The sequence below is a fragment of the Oryctolagus cuniculus genome, chromosome 10 (genome assembly GCF_051225735.1).
Source record: "Oryctolagus cuniculus isolate XC-2025 breed Fujian yellow rabbit chromosome 10, ASM5122573v1, whole genome shotgun sequence".
Classification (NCBI taxonomy): Eukaryota; Metazoa; Chordata; class Mammalia; order Lagomorpha; family Leporidae; genus Oryctolagus; species Oryctolagus cuniculus.
Genome location: NC_142876.1, coordinates 100,952,049 through 100,975,212, shown reverse-complemented (window position 1 = coordinate 100,975,212; position 23,164 = coordinate 100,952,049). Strand labels below are relative to the sequence as shown.

Genomic DNA, 23,164 nt, shown 5'->3' with positions numbered 1-23,164 from the left:
CTGGTCTCTCACATATGTGCAGGGGCCCTAGGGCTTGGGCCATCCTCCTCTGCTTTCCCAGGCCATAGCAGAGAGCAGGATTGGAAGTGGAGCAGCCGGGACTTGAACCAGCACCCATATGGGATGGTGGTGCTGCAGGCCAGGGCTTCAACCTGCTGCACCACAGCACCGACTGCAATAAATCTTTAAAAACAGAAATGGCCGAAAGGAGGCATGGGGAGGGTGAGGAGGCTATTGAGGCCATCCAGCAAGGAGGTCAATGGCGTGGACCGGTGAGGTGGAATGGCATACCCAGATCTGGGTACAGCCTCCGGGTAGGGATGATTCTCAAACAAGAGGGGCCAGCAGGGAGCAGCCTGAGTGTTGAGGGTGCCCCGTGTGCCTGCAAGCTCCTAGAAGGCAGGGCAGTGCCGAGTGCCCCATGGCAGCCAGGAAACACCTGAGCAGAGCGTTGTGCTCGTGCTTGAGCCGGGAGCTAGCCCTGGCCACTGTGGGCCTGCAGTGCTCTGGGTCATGAGCACCACCAGTCATGGCTACCGTACTGACCACAATACTTCTCTCCTCAGGTGAAGGAGTGGCTCTGTCTGAACTGTCAGATGCAGAGGGCTCTGGGAATGGACATGACCACTGCGCCTCGCTCCAAGAGCCAGCAGCAGCTGCACTCCCCAGCCCTGTCTCCTGCCCACTCCCCAGCCAAACAGCCCCTGGGGAAGCCAGAGCAAGAGAGATCTCGGGGCCCAGGGGGACCGCAGCCTGGCCCCCGCCAGGCTGAGGCAGCCAGGGCCACCTCAGTGCCGGGGCCTGCACAAGCAGCTGCCCCTCCAGAGGTGGGGAGGGCATCTCCTCAGCCCCCTCACCCCACCAAGCCTTCCACAACTGAGCCTAGGCCACCTGCAGGAGAGGCCCCAGCAAAAAGTGCCACTGCAGCGCCCTCTGGGCCTGGTGCTGCCGAGCAGACCCAAGAGGGCCTCACTGGGAAGCTCTTCGGCCTTGGCGCATCACTGCTAACCCAGGCAAGCACCCTCATGTCTGTGCAGCCTGAGGCTGACCCCCAGGGCCAGGCTGCACCCAGTAAGGGGCCGCCCAAGATCGTCTTCAGCGATGCCAGCAAGGAGGCTGGTCCAAGACCTCCAGGCTCAGGACCTGGGCCTGGACCAGTATCTGGAGCCAAAACTGAGCCTGGGGCTAGAACAGGCCCTGGATCAGGGCCTGGAGCCCTGGCAAAAACTGGAGGAACAACCAGTCCAAAACATGGCAGAGCAGAACATCAGGCAGCATCCAAGGCTGCTGCCAAGCCAAAGACCATGCCGAAGGAAAGGGCTACCTGCCCGCTGTGCCAAGCCGAGCTCAACGTGGGCAGCAAGGGCCCAGCCAACTATAACACCTGCACCACCTGCAAGCTCCAGGTGTGCAACCTGTGTGGCTTTAACCCAACACCCCACCTGGTAGAGGTAAGAGAGCTGTACCAAGCATGTTCCCCTGAACCTTGGCAAGGGACTGGGGCCTGAGGTGGTGGGAGGCATGGGGACCAGAAAGGCTGCAAAGTACTGCTGGGTCTGCAGCAGGCATGGGACTGCTCCTAACAGACAGTGCTTCAAAGGGGCTGCACTCTCTTTCCTGTCCCGGCCTCAGGCACCAGTCTTTACTCACTAAACAAAGTGGCACAGTAGCTGGAGATAGTGGTGCCTAATGTCTCCGACTGCCTGGCCAGTGCCCTGAGTCTGCTCCCAGTGGTAGCTGGGCTTGGGAAGCCCTGAGCTGACTTTCCCATTCCCAGCTACCATGGTCATGGTCCTGATGAAAGGTGACAGCTTCCCCTGCTCAGGCTGGAAGAACCTAGGGTCCCACCCTGCCCTCAGTCTGTGACCCTCACAGGGGTGCTCCATGCCCAGGGTGGGGTGGGAGGCTCTCCCATGGTGGGGCACCAGCCAAACCAGCTGGACTCCACTCAGCCCTCTCTTCTGAAGTCATGGTTGTTAATGTCTGCCCGTCAAAACCACGTATTTTTCCTTGTCTGGGCCTTGGCTTTCCTTGGGGCTGCTTGTGGGAGTGCTCAGAAATGCTCTTCTTACCCGTAGGAAGGTTTGTGGGAGAGCTGGGTTAGTACAGGTTTCTCTGCACTTCCTTGTTAGCACTGGGCACTGTGCAGAACCAGGTGGGAGGGAGCAGAGGCCCAGCATTGGGCTTAATGTTCTCTTGGAGTTTGGACTCCAGCCAGGGAGACTCTGGAAGGTGGAGATGGAGACTCTGGACCCTGGTAGAACTGGACCATGCTGGGCCCAGGGGCTGCTTCTGCTCCTCCTCCAACCTCCTCACCCATTATCCCATGCCCGGGGCCACCTAAGTGAACCACAGCATGGCTGTTGAGCATACCGGGGTGCCCTTCCCTCTCGGGTGTGTAACTGACTCTTTCCCTTGGACCAGGCCTTCTTGGGAGACACTCAGTTTGACTAGGAAGATGGCCATATTTCCCAACATGCAGAGGGGTTATTCCTGATTCAGACAAGTGACCCCTCATGTGACAGCCATGTGGCCCCTCAGGCCCCACACTGCCGCCTTCCTAAGCTGTAGGCCCAGTGGCTCACAGGAGGACAGCTTGCCTGGCTGCTTTGGGAATTGGGGTATGCACTAAGGGGTCACTATAGGGCCGGGGGAGCCCCAGCTGGCTGCTCTACCCAGAGACCTCCAAGCACAAGCTCGCTCCTGGTTTGGCGGGGTACCCTGACATTGCGGAACTATGAGGCCTGATGGACTCCTGAGCTGGCCTGGCCTGGAGGACCCTTGTCCCCAAGAGACTTCTCAGCCTACATTTCCTCACTGAGCAAGATGTGCAGAGAGGAGGCAGTTTGCCTCTGTCCAGGAGTGTAAGTGTTCCTGACAGCTCCTTTTGGCAGCCCCTGGGCCAGGCACGGCAGTGCTGAATCAGGCCAAACACAAGTGTCTCAGTCACATGCTGACTCTAGGTTAGGCATCTGGGTTCTGATCTAAGCCTCTCATTAGCTGGTTTGTTCTGGCTTTCCTGGACCCTGTAGCTTGTTCCTCTCTGTGCCCAGCATTGTCCCCTGCACTGCCCTGTCCTGCCCTGCCCAGCCCCACCAGTCCTACCAGTCCTACCTTCTCCCTGCCCTTCCGCACTGCCAGCTCCTTGCCCAGGACTTCTCTTGCCTCCACAGGGACTGATGGGTTCCTCGGGTCTGAGAGCAAAGCTGATGAATGCCCTGGTGCTAGCTCCGCCAGCCCAGGCTCTGCTTCCCTGCCTGCTGCTCCTAACAGCAGCTCCGAGGGTGGTGCCCTTCCCTCACCCCTTTCTCCTCACGGCTTTCCCTGCCAACACTGCTGTCCCAAGGCCCTATGGCTGCTCTGGGGAGGGCGTAGACAGACAGCGAGGCCCCTTCCCACGGCTCCCACCGTGGAGACTGCACCTTCACCTACCTTCAGAGATGCCAGCTGCTCCCCTCCCTCCAGCATCCACTCTGCAGACCAAGCCTCACATCCCCACTCTCAGGAGACTCTGGCTGGCCTCTCCTCTCCACCCTTCCTTGTCTTCCCTGACCAACACAGTGACCAAAGCCTTCTCGTGGCTTCACCTGCTGCGGGTCTAGTGAAGGCTGTTGGGGACTGGCCAGTGCCCGCTGTGCTCCTGCCCAGGCTCCAGCTTCACTTGTCCTCACTTCCGCAGCCGTGGCTCACTTCGATCTCACCTCAGTGATGGCCGCTTGGTGTTCGGAGCAATTCTGTGCTTCCCTGTGACCTACTTCGTGCATTCTTGGTTTGAGGCTTCTGATTTCTCAGCAGGGCCCTCCAACATCCATCCTACCTTGGGAGTGAGCTGGCAGGGCCTGCAGGTCCTTGTGCAGGTCCTGAGGAAGGTCTGCAATGGCGTCCCTCCCAGCACCTGGCTTGGCCAAGGCTGGGGTGCCAGGCTCAGGGAGACTGCTGTGTCTGTGCACAGTGCGAGGCAGGCTGGGAGCCAGGGGAGCCCCATTCACAGCTCCACCGGTTCCCCACTGGGGCTCCTCCTGAGGGCAGAGCCAGCTGTCTGGACCAATAGGTCGGGAATGTTCCTGACCATCCCTGAGCTGGAAAAATCTTTGTCTTCCTCTCTAGATCGGGAGTCCAGAGCATGTAACAGAGGCAGCAACACAATTGGGTCCTTTTTCCTTTGAAAATAACCATACTGCTATTTAGTGAGTCATTTCTTAATTAAGAGTTGTTGATTCCAATTTTTTTTTACCTATTTATCTTTTTGAAGAATAATAACATCCTTTGGCATAATTTTTAATTGACTTTCAGTTCAAAGTAGAGTTTTTGAAGAAATTAGTGGAATTGGAATTGTTACAGTAATACTGCCAGTTTGTTAGCATACTATAATTGCCATACCAGCTATACCCTTGAGAAGTCAGCCTCCCTGGGCCAGGGCCTGGCACCTGTGATATATGGGTCTAAGCTAGGTTTTCTGAGCAGGGGCTATGGTGAGGCATCAGGCAGGAGGCCAGCAGCTGCTGGTGCTCCCCATCTGCCTCAGGCTGCCTTGGGATGTGTGACCTCAGGGAGACCCATCACCTCCTTGTGGAGTGGGAGCAGTGATCATCCCACTGAGGCTCCTGTGGGGACCAGGTGAGGTGCTGAACCTCAGATGCTTATGCCCTGAGATAATGAGACAGGCTGCAGCTCAGATGATGGCAGATGGTGCAGGGAGGCTGCCCAGCATCCTGCACAGCCCCCCGGGCTCCCTTGGCCTGTGGGCCCAGGAAGCAGCAGGTCTCTCCCACCTGTGGGGTACCCCTCAACTCTCTCAGTTCAATTCCTCTTCCTGAGCCACTGAGCTCCATCGGTGGAGTACACCCCTGTACCTCCCACTTTTAGGTGATGGTAGCTCTTGGGGGAATGGTGCCTTCCTGCTCCCAGAAAGGAACTGGACAGAGGGAGGCAAGATAGAAGTGGTCATGAGAGTCTCTCCATTGTGTGCGCCCTGCCCACTTGCCAAGGGGACTAGCAGAAAGCAGTTTCCCCAGGGCTGGGGTCTGTTGGGGCTGGTTGAGGGAGAGCAGGACTATGTGCTAGTGGAGGATTACCACTGAAGGGAATGAATAATTAGGCAGGGCTGGGGGCACTCTGGGGTGAAGGGAGATGAGAGTAGAGTAAACAAAAGAATTCAGACCTTAGTGACTGGCACAGGGATTCTACATGGGCTGCCTTCTACCATCCCACTCCCCAGAAGCCTCAGGCTTGGACCAGGTCTCCCCTGGCTTCACCCATACTGGTCCCAGTACCCTGTACCCTTCGTCCTCCTCCTGCCCCAGGAACCAAGTCAAGTGTTTATTTTTAGCTTATTGCCTGAGCCTCCTTCTCCCTGCCCCCCACCCCCCGCTGCCTTTTAGAGCAGAGCCAGGAGCAAGGAGGCTGACTGAGCAGCTCCTTCTGCAACTTGGCTGTCTCCATGAATCAGTGCATGGAGGAGTAGAACCCCAGGGAGTATGTGACCACAGCGACATGCTTTGTGGTGGGTTGGGCATCTGGGCTCAGGTTAGCATGTCTCTTCGGCGGCTGGCTCTGAGCACGTGGCATTGAGTCTGCCTTCTCCATCTAGACTACCTTCCAAGGAACCTTAGCTTTATTAGAGAGGTCTGCAGGCCGAAGGTGGGTCACATGTTTGCCAACCTATGATCCACCTTTAAGAAGCCTAATCTCAGATAGTTGTGTGCAGGGACCCAAGGAGGGGTCAGGACAGCATTGCCTTGGCCTCGCCCCCTGTATGTGCCCAGATTCTAATCCCATCAGGTGACCCTGGGCTTGGAAATGGGCTGTTGCTCATTTCTAGAACTCTCTCCTGGTCTCTGCTTTCTGTCCCCCCCACCCCCCGGGTCTTTCTGCTCACTCACCGTCCTTTATAACATGGGGGATTTCTGCTGTGTCCCCAGATGATGCTGGGACTTGTGGGCTGGGTTTTTTAGATCAGATTCCATGCTTTCCCATGCCCTGTCCCTCTTAAGGTTTGGTCTCCTTCTGTCCTGTGCTCTCCCTAGGCACTTCTAAGGGTAGACCCTGCCAGAGCAGGTAAGCAGAAGGGCCAGCCAGTGGCCAGCACCTCACAGGGGTTTGTGCGCGATACATAGAGCATCAGTTGAGGCCCAGGGGAGTTTGTCAGAGGGGTACTGTGGCTGAGCCCTGCAGGGAACAGGGTGAGTACATGTAGGGCTTCTAAAGGGTCCCCCTCCACAGCTGGACCCCACTGCCCATCCCCCTATCCAGAACCTGTGCCTGGGGCTAAGCCTCACGGACGAGCAGGAGCTCTAGTCTCAGGGAAGCAGCCTCAAGACGGTGAGTAAACCTGGAGCAGGCCTGTCCCTCAGCACACACCACGGCCCAGCCACCAGGCCAGCCTGGCCTCTGCTGAGGCCCAGGGCAGCATCACTGATGTGACCAGCCATGGTGTCCTGAGGATCTCACCCTGAGGGCAGCTGCCTTGGGTGTACCAAGCTTCCAGGGCTCTGCCAGGTGGGCCAGGATCTGACTTGGGCCTGGAGGCACCGTGTGAGGTGAGGGTATTAAGGCTTTTGGCCTGTCTAGGGTTGATGAGGACCAAGGGCTACCTCCTTTCCCTGCACCCTCCTTTTCTCTGTGACCCTTTGGTTCTCATAGTGGCCCTTCCCAGTTCAGAGCCTGCGCCTGAGTGCCCAGGGACCCAGGAGGAGGAGCAGCAGGAAGGAGACCATGTCAGGGCTCTGTACTCATGGCTTTGGTGGGGCCCTGCTCTAGACTGCACCAACCCTCATTCCTTACATCCCATGTGGGTCAGGGCAGGGCCTGGCATCCTCACTGTGCACGAGGTTCCTGGAAGACCTGCCACTGTCAGCCTGAGACCAACTGCAGGAATCACTCACGGAGGGCTCGGCGTGCCCAAACCCCACACCTGCATAGGCAGCTGGGGCCTGGGAACTTTGACTTGTGGTGTTCTGGGGTCTTCACCGTTGATTAATAACCATGTCATACTCGTGACCTGTTTGGGGCTGTGGGCTCCAAGAACACTGCATGCTGGTCCCTGTCTAAGCTGCGGCAGCCTTGGGTCTGAAACAGAATGGTGACCCTGAGAGTGGTGGACTGGTCACCAAGCTCTGAAAGGAGCAGAGCCCCTGGCCAAGGGTGACCACACACACCTCCCATCTGAGGAGTCCTGGGGCAAGAGGGGGCCTCTGCCTGAGGGTCTTTGTTAGCCGTAGCTCAGGTGACTTGGGCCGCGCATCTGAGCAGAGGATCACTCAGCCCTGCCTGCCAAGCGAAGCGTCTCGCAGACAGCCCTCCCCTGTACCCCTGCCCAGGAGTCTGCCGCTCCCCAGCATAGCCTTTACTTGGGGAATGGTGTGGAGGAGAATGTTGTCAGAGCTGAGAGCTACAAGGCCGGGGAGGGGCAGCACCATCCCTGCTCTGCCAGGGTTCCCAGTGGCTGGACTCCACGCCATCCCCCAAACAGCGGGTCACGCCCTGAGAGGGGGACCCAGCTTCCCCTGCGCTTTTGGCACCAGGCCCTTGTGCTGCTGCTTGTGGCCTCCCTCCCCCATGGTTCTCCTTTTCTGTCCAGGTTATAGGTTCTGTAGGGGTAAGGAAGGGACCCTTCTTTTGTCTGTCATTTGATTTGGACTGTGTATGTTCAATTAAAGACCAGAAAGTAAATCCGGCCATCATCTCTTCCCTGGGCTTTGGCGTCGTGCTCTTTCTTCCTAAGGTTGTGGAAGCAGTTTTGGAAATACTCTGAGTACTTCAGTGTCTTTGTGATTTTCATCAACTGTCTTTCCCATTTGCTTGCAGAAAACAGAGTGGCTCTGTCTGAACTGCCAAACTAAGCGGCTGCTGGAGGGCGGCCTGGGAGAGCCGACCCCGCTGCCGCTGCCCACCTCACAGCAGCCCCCTTCGGGGACCCCTCACCGTGCCGCTGGAACAGCCCCTCCGAAGCAGAAAGGGCCACAGGGGCCCAGCCAACCACCAGGCCCTCTGCCTGCCAAGGCCAGCCCCCTACCCACCAAGACCAGCCCCCTGCCCACAAAGGCCAGCACCCAGTCCAAGCCCCTCAGAGCTTCTGAACCCAGCAAGACCCCAAGCAGTGCCCAGGAAAAGAAGACAGGAGTCCCTGCAAAAGCTGAGTCTGTGCCGAAGCCACCTCCAGAAACGACCCCGCCCCCTGGGGCTCCTAAAGTAAAGAGCGGGGTGAGGAGGATTGAACCTGCCCCCCCTGTCGTCAAGGCAGCTCCAGAAGCCCCCAAGGGTGGGGAAGCAGAGGTCAGTCCATTCATTCCCATGAGCCCTACTTGCCAGATTGGGACAGTCTCAGGAGGGGCTTGCCTCCCTGGGAGACTGAAGATGCAGGCCTGGGCCAGGCCCTGTGGAGCCACAGAGGAGGGCAGGGTTGCCCCAGCAGAAGGAAAGCCTGAATAAGGCTCTGGCAGGCCTGGGAGCCCTGAGTTTGAGAGTGACCTGTGTCTGGTGCCTTGATGGGTTTGGACACCTTTTGGTCTAGTAAAGCTCTTTGAATCTCTAGGACTGCTTGAGGTTTGCCATGGAACCTGCAAGTTATTTAAGGCCAGAGAGGGGGGCTGGGTGGCAGGCCCCAAACCCTTGGGAAATGGGGGGGAGGGGTCCCTTCCCCGGGGCCCTGGGATTGACAGGGAGGGCTGGGCTCCACTTTGAGCTGCCACGGGAAGTCAGTGTCTGCTCTTGCCCTACTGCAGGAACCGGTGGGCAAGCCTTACCCTCAGGACCTGTCACGGAGCCCACAGAGCCTCAGTGACACAGGCTATTCTTCCGACGGCATCTCCAGCTCCCAGAGTGAGATCACAGGTGTGGTGCGGCAGGAGGTGGAGCAGCTGGACAGCGCGGGGGTGACAGGGCCACGGCCGCCCAGCCCCTCTGAGCTCCACAAGGTGGGGAGCAGCATGCGTCCTTTGCTGGAGACACAGGGCCTGGCCCCCAGTGGTGGTGAGCGGAGCAAGGCCCCCAGCAGCAGCACTGGTAAGGAGCAGAAGCGGCGGCCCCACTCCTTGTCCATTATGCCCGAGGCCTTCGACTCTGACGAGGAGCTGGAGGATATCCTGGAGGAGGAGGAGGGCTCCCTGCAGTGGCAGCGCCAGCGGGAGCAGCGGGATGCCGCCGAGTCCTCAGACGACTTCGGCAGCCAGCTGAGGCACGACTATGTGGAGGACAGCAGCGAGGGCGGCCTGTCCCCTGTTCCACCGCAGCCCCCGGCCCGGGCAGCTGAGCTGACTGATGAGGAGTTCATGCGACGGCAGATCCTGGAGATGAGTGCTGAGGAAGACAACCTAGAAGACGATGACACTGCCACCTCCGGACACGGCCTGGCCAAACCTGGTACCCAGAAGGGCGGCCCCAGGACCAGGCCTGAGCCTGGCCAAGAACCAGTAGCCCTGCCCAAGAGGCGCCTGCCCCACAATGCCACGACTGGCTATGAGGAACTGCTCTCTGAGGCGGGGCCGTCAGAGGACACAGACGGGAGCGGGTCGCTGCAGGGTGGACTCCGACGCTTCAAGACCATTGAGCTCAACAGCACGGGCAGCTATGGTCATGAGCTAGACCTGGGCCAAGGCCCTGACCCCAGCCTCGACCGGGAGCCTGAGTTGGAGATGGAGAGCCTGACGGGCTCGCCAGAGGACCGCTCCCGTGGGGAGCACTCCTCCACCCTGCCCGCCTCCACACCCAGCTACACGTCGGGCACCTCCCCCACCTCCCTGTCCTCACTGGAGGAGGACAGTGACAGCAGCCCCAGCCGCCGGCAGCGACTAGAAGAAGCCAAACAGCAGCGCAAGGCCCGGCACCGCTCCCATGGGCCCCTGCTGCCCACCATCGAGGACTCCTCAGAGGAGGAGGAGCTGCGGGAGGAAGAGGAGCTGCTGCGGGAGCAGGAGAAGATGCGGGAGGTGGAGCAGCAGCGCATCCGCAGCACGGCCCGCAAGACCCGGCGTGACAAGGAGGAGCTGCGGGCCCAGCGGCGGCGCGAGCGCTCCAAAACACCCCCCAGCAACCTGTCGCCCATCGAGGACGCGTCCCCCACGGAGGAACTGAGGCAGGCAGCAGAGATGGAGGAGCTGCACCGCTCCTCGTGCTCTGAGTACTCGCCCTCGCCCTCCCTTGACTCGGAGGCCGAGGCCCTGGACGGAGGCCCCAGCCGGCTCTATAAGTCGGGCAGTGAGTACAACCTGCCCACCTTCATGTCCCTCTACTCACCAACCGAGACGCCTGTGGGCAGCGCCCCCACGCCCAGCGCCGCACGGCCCCTCAAGAGTGCGGAGGAGGCCTATGAGGAGATGATGCGGAAGGCTGAGCTGCTGCAGCGGCAGCAGGGCCAGGGGCCGGGGGCCAGGGGGCCTCATGCAGGCCAGGGCGCCTTTGACTACCAGGACACCCCAGACCGTGACTATGGCAGGGCCGCCCAGCCTGCCCCAGAGGGCCCGCCGGCTGGCGTGGGAACAGCCGTGTACGAGGAGATCCTTCAGACGTCACAAAGCATCGCGCGCATGCGGCAGGCTTCCTCGAGGGACCTGGCCTTCGCTGAGGACAAGAAGAAGGAGAAGCAGTTTCTGAATGCTGACAGTGCATACATGGACCCGATGAAGCAAAATGGTGGCCCACTGACGCCAGGAACCAGTCCCACCCAGCTCGCTGCCCCCGTGTCCTTCTCCACCTCCACCCCCTCAGACAGCAGCGGAGGCCGAGTTATCCCCGATGTCCGTGTCACTCAGCATTTCGCAAAGGAGCCTCAGGAACCCCTCAGGCTGCACAGCTCTGCTGCCTCCCCCAGCTCTGCCTCCAAGGAGGCAGGTGTGTCTGTCTCCCAGGGGCCTGGGGCGCCAGCCACGCCAGCTGTGGCTCCTTGTCCAGCTGGTCTGCCACGAGGGTATATAACCCCGGCCCCTGCTGCCGGCTCTGAGCGCATTCCTCCACCATCCTCTGCAGGCCACGGCTATGGCCCAAGCCCAAGCACTGCAAACTATGCGTCCCAAACCGAGGAGCTGCCCCAGGCCCCCGGTGGCACTGCTGCAGGTGGACGGGCTTCCAGAGAGAAGTCCCTGAGCGGGGGCGATGGTGACATTGGTACTCCACAGACTTCCCGGGGATATTCCTACTTTGTGGGTTCCAGCCCACCAGTCTCCCCGTCTTCCCCCTCGGAGAGTCCCACGTTCTCCCCCGGCAAGCTGGGCCCACGGGCCACAGCAGAGTTCTCTACACAGACGCCAAGTGCAGTGCCTGCCTTGGACATGCCACGGAGCCCCGGTGCCCCCACCTCGACACCCATGGTAGCCCAGGGCACACAAACACCACATCGACCCAGCACGCCTCGCCTGGTGTGGCAGCAGTCCTCTCAGGAGGCACCCATTATGGTCATCACCCTGGCATCAGACGCCTCTAGCCAGACCAGGATGGTACATGCCAGCGCCTCTACCTCCCCACTCAGCTCACCTACAGACACCCAGCCCACCGCCCACAGCTACAGCCAGACAACACCTCCCAGTGGGTCTCAGATGCCCCCAGAGCCACCTGGGCCCCCTGGCTTCCCACGGGCACCCAGTGCTGGGGCAGACGGGCCCTTGGCCCTGTATGGCTGGGGCGCCCTCCCTGCTGAGAACATCTCCCTGTGCCGGATCTCCTCTGTCCCTGGAACATCCAGGGTTGAGCCGGGCCCCAGGCCTCCTGGCAGTGCAGTGGTAGACCTCCGTACAGCTGTCAAGCCCACACCCATCATCCTCACTGACCAGGGCATGGACCTGACCTCTCTTGCTGCAGAAGCAAGGAAATATGGCCTCGCTCTGGATCCAATTCCAGGACGGCAGTCGACCGCTGTGCAGCCCTTGGTTATCAACCTCAATGCCCAGGAGCAGACCCACACCTTTCTCGGCACTGCCACCACCGTGAGCATCACCATGTCCTCCTCTGTGCTCATGGCTCAGCAAAAGCAGCCCGTGGTCTATGGAGACCCTTTCCAGAGCCGGCTTGACTTTGGTCAGGGGTCAGGGAGCCCTGTGTGCCTGGCCCAGGTCAAGCAGGTAGAACAAGCTGTCCAGACAGCCCCGTACCGAGGGGGACCCCGGGGAAGACCCAGGGAGGCCAAGTTTGCTAGGTATAACCTACCCAACCAGATGGCACCTCTGGCCAGAAGAGATGTTTTGATCACTCAAATGGGCACTGCCCAGAGCGTGGGCCTCAAGGCTGGGCCAGTGCCAGAGCCCGGAGCTGAGCCCCACCGGGTCACCCCAGCAGAGCTGCGGTCACATGCTCTGCCAGGTGCCAGGAAGCCACACACAGTGGTGGTGCAGATGGGAGAGGGCACAGCAGGCACTGTGACCACTCTGCTCCCAGAGGAACCAGCAGGTGCCCTGGACCTTACGGGGATGAGACCAGAGAGCCAGCTGGCATGCTGTGACATGGTCTACAAGTTCCCCTTTGGCAGTAGCTGCACTGGCACCTTCCACCCTGCCCCCAGCGCACCTGAGAAGAGTGTGTCAGATGCCGCTCCACCTGGCCCAAGCAGTGGCCCCTTCTATGGTCCCCGGGACTCCGAGCCTCCTGAGCCCCCCACCTACCGGGCACAGGGAGTCATGGGGCCCGGGCCCCATGAGGAACAGAGGCCCTACCCACAGGGCCTCCCTGGAAGACTATACTCCTCCATGTCTGACACCAATCTGGCTGAGGCTGGTCTCAACTACCACGCCCACAGGATTGGGCAGCTCCTCCAGGGTGCTGGACGAGACTCGGCCATGGACCTCAGCTCCCTGAAGCACTCCTACAGCCTGGGCTTCACAGACGGACGCTACGTAGGGCAGGGCCTGCAGTATGGCTCGTTTACAGACCTGCGTCAGCCCACGGATCTTTTGACTCACCCGCTTCCCATGCGGCGCTATAGCTCAGTGTCCAACATTTACTCAGACCACAGGTATGGCACACGGGGAGATGCAGTTGGTTTCCAAGAGGCCAGTCTGGCCCAGTACAGTGCCACCACGGCCCGTGAGATCAGCCGCATGTGTGCCGCCCTCAACTCCATGGACCAGTACGGCGGGCGACGTGGCAGCAGTGGTGGTGGCCCTGACCTTGCGCAGTACCAGCCCCAGCATGGGCCTGGGCTCAGTGCTCCGCAGGTTCTGGCTCCCCTCAGACCTGGCCTCCTTGGTAACCCCACCTTCCCAGAGGGCCACCCGAGTCCTGGGAACCTGGCCCAGTACGGACCTGCGGCAGGCCAGGGAACAGCAGTCAGACAGCTGCTGCCATCCACAGCCACTGTGCGTGCCGCTGATGGCATGATCTATTCTACTATTAACACCCCAATTGCTGCAACACTGCCCATCACCACCCAGCCTGCCTCAGTCCTGCGGCCCATGGTGCGTGGTGGCATGTACAGGCCTTATGCATCTGGTGGGGTTACAGCTGTGCCCCTCACCAGCCTGACACGCATGCCCATCATTGCACCCCGGGTACCTCTTGGGCCCCCAGGCCTGTTCCGATACCCTGCACCGGGTAGATTCCCCATTGCTTCCAGTGTCCCACCTGCGGAGGGGCCTGTCTACCTGGGGAAACCTGCTGCTGCCAAGGCCCCTGGGACCGGAGGCCCACCACGGCCAGAGCTGCCAGCAGGGGCTGCACGGGAAGAACCTCTTAGCACCACCACCCCAGCTGCTGTTAAGGAGGCCGTGGCCGCCCCAGCCTCTGCTCCACTAGCTGGCCAGAAGCTGCCAGGAGATGCTGCTCCTGGGGCTGGCAGTGCAGCCCTCAGCCGGCCAGGGCCCGAGAAGGAGGAAGCATCGCAGGAGGAGAGGCAGCGGAAGCAGCAGGAGCAGCTGCTGCAGCTGGAGCGGGAGCGAGTCGAGTTGGAGAAGCTGCGACAGCTGCGGCTGCAAGAGGAGCTGGAGAGGGAGCGTGTGGAGCTTCAGCGGCACCGCGAGGAAGAGCAGCTGCTGGTGCAGCGGGAGCTGCAGGAGCTGCAGACCATCAAGCACCACGTGCTGCAGCAGCAGCAGGAGGAGCGCCAGGCTCAGTTTGCACTGCAGCGAGAGCAGCTGGCGCAGCAGCGCCTGCAGCTGGAGCAGATCCAGCAGCTGCAGCAGCAGCTGCAGCAGCAGCTAGAGGAGCAGAAGCAGCGGCAGAAGGCTCCCTTCCCCGCAGCCTGTGAGGCACCCGGCCGAGGGCCTCCCCCGGCTGCACCTGAGTTGGCCCAGAATGGCCAGTACTGGCCGCCCCTAAGCCACACAGCCTTCATTGCTGTGGCAGGGCCTGAGGGGCCTGGGCAGCCTCGTGAGCCTGTGCTGCACCGGGGTCTCCCCAGCTCCGCCTCAGACATGTCCCTGCAGACTGAGGAGCAGTGGGAGACAAGCCGGGCTGGCATCAAGAAGCGGCACTCCATGCCACGCCTGCGGGATGCGTGTGAGTCAGAGCCGGGACCTGAGCCCGGCGCCGTCAGGAGGATTGCAGACAGCAGCGTGCAGACGGACGACGAAGACGGGGAGGGCCGCTACCTCCTGCCCCGGCGGCGCCGCACACGGCGCAGTGCTGACTGCAGTGTGCAGACCGACGACGAGGACAACGCCGAATGGGAGCAGCCGGTGCGCCGCCGCAGGACCCGGCTGTCCCGCCACTCGGACTCCAGCTCCGACAGCAAGCACGAGGCCACTGCCTCAGCACCCCCTGCCGCTGCTGCCGCGAGGGCCGTGAGCAGTGTGGGCATCCAGACCATCAGTGACTGCTCTGTACAGACGGAGCCTGACCCGCTGCCCAGGGTCTCTCCGGCCATCCACATCACAGCTGCCACTGACCCCAAGGTGGAGATCGTCAAGTACATATCAGCGCCAGAGAAGACGGGGCGTGGGGAAAGCCTGGCCTGCCAGACAGAGCCAGATGCGCAGGCCCAGGCTGTGGCCGGGACACAGCTTGTAGGGCCAACTGCCATCAGCCCCTACCTGCCTGGCATCCAAATCGTCACCCCAGGGCCCCTGGGCAGATTTGAAAAAAAGAAGCCAGATCCCCTGGAGATTGGGTACCAGGCCCACCTGCCCCCGGAGTCCCTCTCACAGCTCGTGAGCCGCCAGCCTCCCAAGTCCCCTCAGGTCCTCTACTCACCAGTGTCGCCCCTGTCCCCACACCGGCTCCTGGACACCTCCTTTGCTTCCAGTGAGAGGCTGAACAAGGCTCACGTGAGTCCCCAGAAGCACTTCGCAGCTGACAGCACTCTCCGCCAGCAGACGCTGCCTCGCCCCATGAAGACCCTGCAGAGGTCCTTGTCTGACCCTAAGCCCCTCAGCCCCACCGCCGAGGAGTCTGCCAAAGAGAGATTCTCCCTCTACCAGCACCAGGGGGGGCTGGGTAGCCAGGTATGGGCACCGGGGCTGGTCCAGGGTGGGACAGGGGTCTCTGCCTAGCCCGAGGGGCCCTGCAGGGAGGGGCTTCTGGGGTGGGAGTGGAGTTTCCTCTGCCTCCAGAGGCTCAGAGGAGGAGTCAGGAGCAGGCCTCCCGGATGCATGTCTGGCAGGGCCTGCAGCCCAGCAGGGATGCCGGGGCTAACACAGGCAGCACGCGGGCCTCACAGCCTTCCTCCAGACTCCCCTTAGTAACTTCAGCCTCTCCCCAGCACCATCCCTTTACCGCCCTTACCTGGTGCCGCCCCTGCCACCTTCCCCTTCAGGTCGCTGCAGCCCTCACCTGCAGTCTGGGCCACTTGTACTCCAGGCTTCATCTCTGAATGTCCCCAGGAAAGTCAGTCATGTATCTGAGTGAGCTGCTGCCCGCCTCCCAGCCCTGGCCAGGCTCCCGTTGCCTCACAGCAAGCCCGAGCCCAGCGGCCTCGCCCCTGAGGCCTGTCCCAGATGCTGCAGTGTGTTCCCTGCCTCCTCGAGTTCCCTGCCCCGACCCAGCCCTGTCTGCCCCTATAGTGAGGCTCCTGGAGCATAAACGTGCCCTTGGCTGCAGCTTTCATTGTCAGTGATGCACTCGGGGCTGTGGGCCACAGTGCAGTGAGGATAGGGGTGTGCCAAGGACTTCCGGTGCCAGGCTGAGCTCCTGGAGGTTCCAGGCAGAAGAGAGATGAGACAAAGCGGATGTTTCCGTTTCTGGGACGGAATGTGGGCCCATAGGCTGCAGTGAAGATCATGGGGAGAGGAGGTAGGGGCTAGAGATGTCGTGAGGTGTATTTGCCCATGTTCTGGGTGGGATGCAGGGAGCGGAGAGGTTAGCAGTGACGAGCCTGGTGTGTGCAGGCCTGGGAGGGGTGGGGATGGGCGCAGGAGTCTGGGCTGGCAGGGAAAGCAGGTCGCAGGAGTGGGGGCAGGGGTCCTGGCTCCAGGCACAGAGGTTCCCATGAGCTGGCCATGTGGGGCCAGGCCATCATGCACACTGGTGGTCTGTGGCCAAAATAAGGAAAGACAGACAATAGGGTGAGGAGTTCAGAAGTTAAATTCATTTCATTAAAGGTCACCCTTTGTTCTGAGATTTGGGGGGCATTCTGTCATTTCCTTTGTGAATTAAGAAAAAGTAGGTGGGAGGTTTTTATGTAGTTACTTAGCAAGGTGAAAAGTTAAGAATCCTAATGTCAGTCCTAGTATTTTGGGGGATCAGGGTGGTCCATGACCCCCCAAAACCATGGAGCATTCTCCAGAGACCAGGAGCTAGAGATAAAGGGAGGACCAGAGTGAACCAGGTGGTGATGTGGCCCTGCAGGCCATGCAGAGTGTCAGAGGCAAGTGGGGAGGCAGACAGCGCTGCAGAGAACCTCGGGCAGCAAGCCAGGCTGCCGCAGATGGCGCCAGAGGGTACCTAGAGGTGTACCCATGGCCCCAGAAAGCAGCAGTTGACCAAGGGATGTGCAGGGAGCTAGGGGCTGCACCACAAATGCAGCCTGGGGGGTTTGACAGAGGGTGGTGCAGGCACAGTGATGAGAGTGGAGAGCAGGCAGGTGGGCAGGAAGGAGAAGACTCAAGAGCCTGCAGTCAGCATGTGCCCCTTTCCCACAATCCTCTAGGGAGCCTCCGGACCCACCCATTCCTTTTGTCCATGCCCTCCACTGCCCTCAGCCCCCAGCGGCTGCTTAGAACCCGAATCCCAAGCCAGACCTGTCTTCTCCTCATGTTAGTAGGAGGCAGAGGGTGGCAAGCTCACTGGAGATGTGCAGGGGTTCTCAAGGCCACTGTGTGCCAGGCCAGTACTGGAAACAAAAGGGCATCCTGCCCCTTCCCTGCCCTCCCAGTGCACAGAGCTCTGGGGAGGAGAAGAACCTTAGGGTGATCGTGGGCCTTCTCTCCAAGGCCAGTGGGTGGGCAGGGTAGGCCTCAAAGCTGCCTGGTGAATCTGTGCACCAAAACGTGTGGAGCCCAGCTCCTGCCCCAGCCCAAGCCACGTTCTCAGACCCCACACCCCACCAAGTCACCCACACCTTGGGTCTCAGTGCTGCCCACCCTTCCCTCTGTCTCAGGTGTCGGCGCTGCCACCCAACGGCCTGGTCCGCAAGGTGAAGCGGACACTGCCCAGCCCCCCTCCAGAGGAGGCTCACCTTCCCCTGGCTGGCCAGGCCCCCCCACAGCTGTATGCAGCCAGCCTGTTGCAGCGAGGGCTGGCGGGGCCCACCGCTGTCCCTGCCACCAAGGCCAGCCTGCTCCGGGAGCTGGACCGGGACCTGCGGCTGGTGGAGCATGAGTCCACCAAGCTGCGCAAGAAGCAGGCAGAGCTGGATGAGGAGGAGAAGGAGATTGACGCCAAGCTCAAGTACCTGGAGCTGGGTATCACACAGCGCAAAGAGTCTTTGGCCAAAGACCGGGGTGGCCGTGACTACCCACCCTTGCGTGGTCTTGGTGAGCATCGTGACTACCTATCGGACAGTGAGCTCAACCAGCTGCGGCTCCAGGGCTGCACGGCTCCAGCCGGACAGTATGGGGACTTCCCTGCCACTGCCGCCGCTCCTGCCACCCCCTCTGGCCCCACTGCCTTCCAGCAGCCACGGTTCCCACCTCCGGCCCCACAGTACACTGCAGGCAGTGCTGGGATGACTCAGAACGGAGTCCCAGCCCACCAGGCACCCACCTACCCTGGCTCTAGCACCTATCCAGCACCTGCCTTTCCTCCTGGCACCAGTTACCCAACTGAGCCTGGCCTGACAAACCAGCAGGCTTTCCGTCCCACAGGCCACTATACAGCCCAAACGTCCATGCCAGCCACACAGAGCACCCACTTTCCAGTCCCAGCTGACAGCCGTGCCCTCCACCAGAAGCCACGCCAGACATCACTGGCTGACTTGGAGCAGAAGGTGCCCACCAACTACGAGGTGATCACCAGCCCCGTTGTAGCCGTGTCTTCAGCCACCTCTGAAACCAGCTACAGTGGCCCAGCAGTGAGCAGCAGCTACGAGCAGGGCAAGGTCCCTGAGCTGCCCCGGGCCAGCGACCGTAGTGGTGTGAGCCAGAGCCCAGCCCCCACCTACCCTCCTGACTCACACTACACCAGCCTGGAGCAGAATGTTCCTCGGAACTACGTGATGATCGACGACATCAGTGAGCTGACCAAGGACAGCACCTCCACGGCCCCAGAGAGCCAGCGGTTGGATCCCTCGGGGCCGGGTGGCAGCGGACGTCCAGGGAAAGAGCCTGGAGAGCCTGGCATCCTTGAGGGGTCGGCACTGCCCTGCTGCTATGCCCGCGGGGAGGAGGAATCCGAGGAGGACTCCTACGAGCCCCGTGGGAAGGTTGGCCACCACCGGAGCGTGGAGAGCAATGGCCGACCAGCCAGTGCCCACTACTACAGTGACAGTGACTACAGACATGGGGCCCGGGCAGAGAAATATGGTCCGGGGCCCTCAGGACCCAAGCATCCCTCCAAGAGCCTGGCCCCTGCTGCCATCCCGTCCAAGCGCAGCAAGCACCGGAAGCAGGGAATGGAGCAAAAGATCTCCAAGTTCTCGCCTATTGAGGAGGCCAAAGACGTGGAGTCAGACCTGGCCTCCTACCCCCCCTCTGCCGTCAGCAGCAGCCTGGCCTCTCGGGGCAGGAAGTTCCAGGACGACATCACCTACGGGCTCAAGAAGAACGTGTATGAACAGCAGAGGTACTACGGGGTGTCCAGCCGGGACGCAGTGGAGGAGGATGACCGCATGTATGGTGGGAGCAGCCGGTCCCGGGGGGCATCCGCTTATAGTGGGGAGAAGCTGTCGAGCCACGACTTCAGTGGCCGAGGCAAGGGGTACGAACGGGAACGGGAGACTGTGGAGCGACTTCAAAAAGCAGGTCCCAAGCCCTCGTCCTTAAGCATGGCCCACAGCCGGGGACGGCCCCCCATGCGGAGCCAAGCTTCTGAAGAGGAGAGCCCCGTCAGCCCCTTGGGACGGCCCCGCCCTGCCGGGGGGACCCTCCCTCCTGGGGATAGCTGCCCGCAGTTCTGCTCCAGCCACTCCATGCCTGACGTCCAGGAGCACGTCAAGGACGGGCCTCGGGCCCACGCGTATAAGCGTGAGGAGGGCTACATCCTGGATGACTCCCACTGCGTGGTTTCCGACAGCGAAGGTAATGGCAGCTGGGGGTGATTTCTGCAGCTTCAGCACCTGGGGGGCCTGCCTGCGCGTGGGTCCCTGGGCCCCGAGATGTCCCAGCAGGGTCTGGCCTGGCCCCTCGTGCAGTGAGCCTTGCCGCAGGCTGCCCTTGTCTGCTCCACCTGTGCCCTGGTGCCCCGGCTGAGGGGGGCGGGGGCTGGGGGTCCAGTGATCTGCTTGCGGCTGTGGTGCCCGCTCTCTGGTGTCCTTGCATGGCTTCAGCTAGGCCTCCCCCTGTGGCCAGCCCGGGGGTTGATGGTGTTCTGTTTTTGGTCTCTGAAGCGTATCACCTGGGCCAGGAGGAGACAGACTGGTTTGATAAGCCCCGGGATGCCCGCTCCGACCGGTTCAGGCACCATGGGGGCCATGCAGTCTCCTCCTCCCAGAAGCGAGGCCCTGCCAGGCACAGCTACCATGACTACGACGAACCCTCCGAGGAGGGCCTGTGGGCTCCCGATGAGGGTGGCCCTGGCCGCCATGCCTCAGCCAAGGAACACCGGCATCACAGTGACCATGGGCGGCACTCGAGTCGCCACACTGGCGAGGAGCCAGGACGGCGTGCCACCAAACCGCACGCTCGGGACATGGGTCGCCACGAGGCCCGGCCTCACCCTCAACCCAGCCCTGCCCCAGCCATGCCGAAGAAGGGTCAGCCTGGGTACCCCAGCTCTGCAGAATACTCACAGCCACCACGTGTTCCGTCAGCATACCATCATGCCTCCGACAGCAAAAAGGGCTCCCGGCAGGCCCACTCTGGGCCCGCTGCCCTGCAGCCAAAGCCAGAACCCCAGGCACAGCCACAGGCAGCTCCAGGTCGACAGACAACTCCAGGGCCACAGCAGTCACAGCCACCGCCATCCAGACAGCTGCCTTCAGGGGCAGCCACACGCCAGCCGCAGCCGCAGCCGCAGCAGCAGCAGCAGCAGCAGCAGCAAGGCCTTGGACAGCAGCCTCCACAGCAGGCGCCGCCACAGGCTCGGCTGCAGCAGCAGAGCCAGCCATCTGCCAGGGGCCCGGCCCCTGCTTCCAGCCAGCCAGCAGGGAAACCTCAGCCAGGCCCCACGCCAGCCGCAGGCCCCCCGCCAGCAGGACCAGTAAGTAGGGCTGTCATTGTATGGAGCCTACCCAGGGTGGGTGCTGCAACTGAAGTTCAGGCATCTTCTGGATTCCAGGCCGGGTGTGGGTGGCATCCACTGGCAGAATCTCAGCTCTGGGTTCTGTGTTGCAGCCACGGGCAGAACAAGCAAATGGCTCTAAAGCCACAGCCAAGGCACCCCAACAGGGGAGGGCTCCTCAGGCTCAGCCGACACCAGGACCTGGATCTGCAGGTAAGCCTACCCTTTGGTTCCCTCGGTCACAGCCCCGAGTGTGCAGACTCTTCTCCCCACACAGCCACCTGTGCCCCAAGTCCCCCTCACTCGCCCCTGAGAAGGTGCCCAGTGGGCTGCAGACCTCCCCAAAGCCTGGGTTTGGAATGAGCTGATGGTGTCACCAGCACTTGGGCCTTAGGGCCCAAGAAGCTCTGGGTGAAAAACCCAGAAGGGCATGGTGAGCCCAGGGCCAAGACTCTAGATTCTTACTCTCCCTTCTTTTCCCTTTCCTTTGGTCCCCTGCTTTTTCCTCTCTGCCTACTTCCCTCTTCCTCCCTGTTCTCTTTCTATGTTCACGTTCCTCCAGCCTCCCCCTCCCTGCCTCTCACAGGACAGCTGGGTTCAGAGTCCTTCATGGCTACTCTCCCACTCAGACCCGTGTTGGTGGTTTCTTTCCCCCAGGCCTGAAGACTGGAGCCAGGCCTGGAGGCGCCCCAGGGGCTCCCGCAGGCCAGCCGGGTGCTGATGGGGAGAGTGTGCTCTCCAAGATCCTCCCTGGCGGGGCAGCAGAACAAGCTGGCAAGCTGACGGAAGGTATGCACTGCGCTGCCTGCGGCCAGGGCCCTGAGCTGGCCAAGTGGGGTCTGTGGACGATTCCAGGCTCAGGCACCTGAGCACTGGCCCGCCAGAGGGTGCACCTGCAGCCACCCAGTCCTATGGCCAGTCCCTGTCTCTTGGGCTATACGTGCCTTCACTACACCAATGGCCATGACGAAGAGGGACCTGGCCTCCCTGATTTCCCTAATGCCTCTCTCTTTCTGTGTCACAGCTGTCTCTGCTTTTGGCAAAAAATTCTCCTCGTTCTGGTGACCACGCCCAGCAGGGTGAGTATGAGCAGCCTGTTCCTGGCCTCTCCTGGCCTGGGGCACCGTGGGGGGCTGAGCTCCAGGTCCCAGTGGGTTTCCTGGGAGAAGTCTAGTCTTGAGCAGGTGGTATGGCCAGAGCTGCAGTGTGCACTCCTGAGACACGGAAGGATGAGGGATTGTGCACAGACTCCTGACTCAGGGCCAGCGCGGTAGAGCCCCAGGAGGAAGAAGAGGGTCAACATCCCGTCGTCCTCCTCACCTTCCTCTGTCCCCCTGTGGGGCTCTCACAGCAGTGGGCTGGCATCCGGTTCTGGGTGGGACCCACTGTGGAGCTGTTCCTCCCCAACCCTCCCCTATAAATGCCCCACAGGCTCTTGAAGAGATGAAGAGAGGTTGATAACATTGCTGTGGAAAAATCTCTGGAGGCAGAGATCTGGGCGCAGCTCTGGACTCTGCGTATAACAGTGAGTTTCAGCGCCAGGGAGGGATGGGCAGAGAAGGGGGTAAAGGGCTGTGACCTGGATGAACACAGCCATCCAGTCTGCGTGTGCCTCAGAAAGGGTGTGGTGCGCCCAGCAGCCCCTGGGCCAGTGCCATTGAGCTGGCTGAGACAGTGGCAATGAGTCAGGTGGTACACTCGGTGCCAGCTGTGCCCCACAACTATCAGAGCACTGGACACTGAGTCCACGATTGTGGAGGACAGGGCAGCCTGTGGCTCTTGTTGGGGGACGCATCCCTTCCCGGGCATCTCTGGTCCAGCCAATGGGGAGAGGCTGGAGCTCCCAGACCCCACAGGGCGTCGTGGCTCTGGATGTGAAGTCCAGACACTGCTGGCTTTCCAGGCTGAGCTTTTCAAGAACAAGATGGAAGAGTAGAACGAGCAGAGAGGCAGATAGGAAAGGAACTCAAAAGAAAGGACAGTCACGAGATAGGCAGCCTCGGTCTCGGGCTGTCAGCCCAGGGAGAGAGTAGAAGGGCCTAAGGACAGCAGCCCTGGCTCTGTGTGGCCTGCAATAGCCAAGGCAGGTCATCTGGGGCCTGCCCTGCCGCTGGCCTTGCCCCTGCCTCGCTGTGTGGAGGAGGGAAGAGCAGCATCTAGGCTGGGGCAGGCTGGTAGCCTGGCTGTCGATAGATACTGCTGCTCTGTGCTCAGCCAGGGACCACCTCCCCCCATCCTGCAGCCACAGTAAGAAGATGGAAGTTGGGGCACTCTCACATGGGCAGGTGTGTGTGTGGTCCCCGTGGCAGGGCCTGGCAGTCAGCAAACAGGTCACTTCAAAGGAGCCCTTGCCCAGGCCAAGCTGCTTATGGAAAGGGAGGAGCTGGGTGTGGTGCCAAGAGGGCTTCTGTGTGGAGGGGCGTTGGGCAGCCCCGTTTCTGCCCATTTACTCAGCAGATGCTGGCCAAGCTCAGGTGTATGCCAGGCCCTA

General features: G+C 61.3%; 1 protein-coding gene across 3 annotated transcripts in view; it reads left to right on the top strand.

Moving 5' to 3' along the window:
- The window catches only part of BSN (bassoon presynaptic cytomatrix protein), a 109,074-nt gene that overhangs the window by 80,725 nt on the left and 5,185 nt on the right, over window positions 1-23,164 (top strand). The window contains exons 3-11 of one of the 3 annotated variants that reach the window (XR_007921916.3): window positions 567-1,451; window positions 7,807-8,202; window positions 8,724-15,362; window positions 17,456-19,532; window positions 19,841-20,652; window positions 20,787-20,886; window positions 21,331-21,462; window positions 21,698-21,752; window positions 22,105-22,198. Coding sequence is in view for 1 of the 3 variants with exons in the window: in XM_051852441.3 (XP_051708401.1) it covers window positions 567-1,451; window positions 7,807-8,274; window positions 8,724-15,362; window positions 17,456-19,532; window positions 19,841-20,652; window positions 20,787-20,886; window positions 21,331-21,462; window positions 21,698-21,738 (11,154 nt within the window). In the remaining 2 variants the exon portion in view is untranslated. Of the gene's footprint in view, window positions 1-566; window positions 1,452-7,806; window positions 8,275-8,723; window positions 15,363-17,455; window positions 19,533-19,840; window positions 20,653-20,786; window positions 20,887-21,330; window positions 21,463-21,697; window positions 21,753-22,104; window positions 22,199-23,164 lie in introns of all 3 variants that reach the window. The other 2 variants (XR_007921915.3, XM_051852441.3) reach the window with 2 other exon arrangements.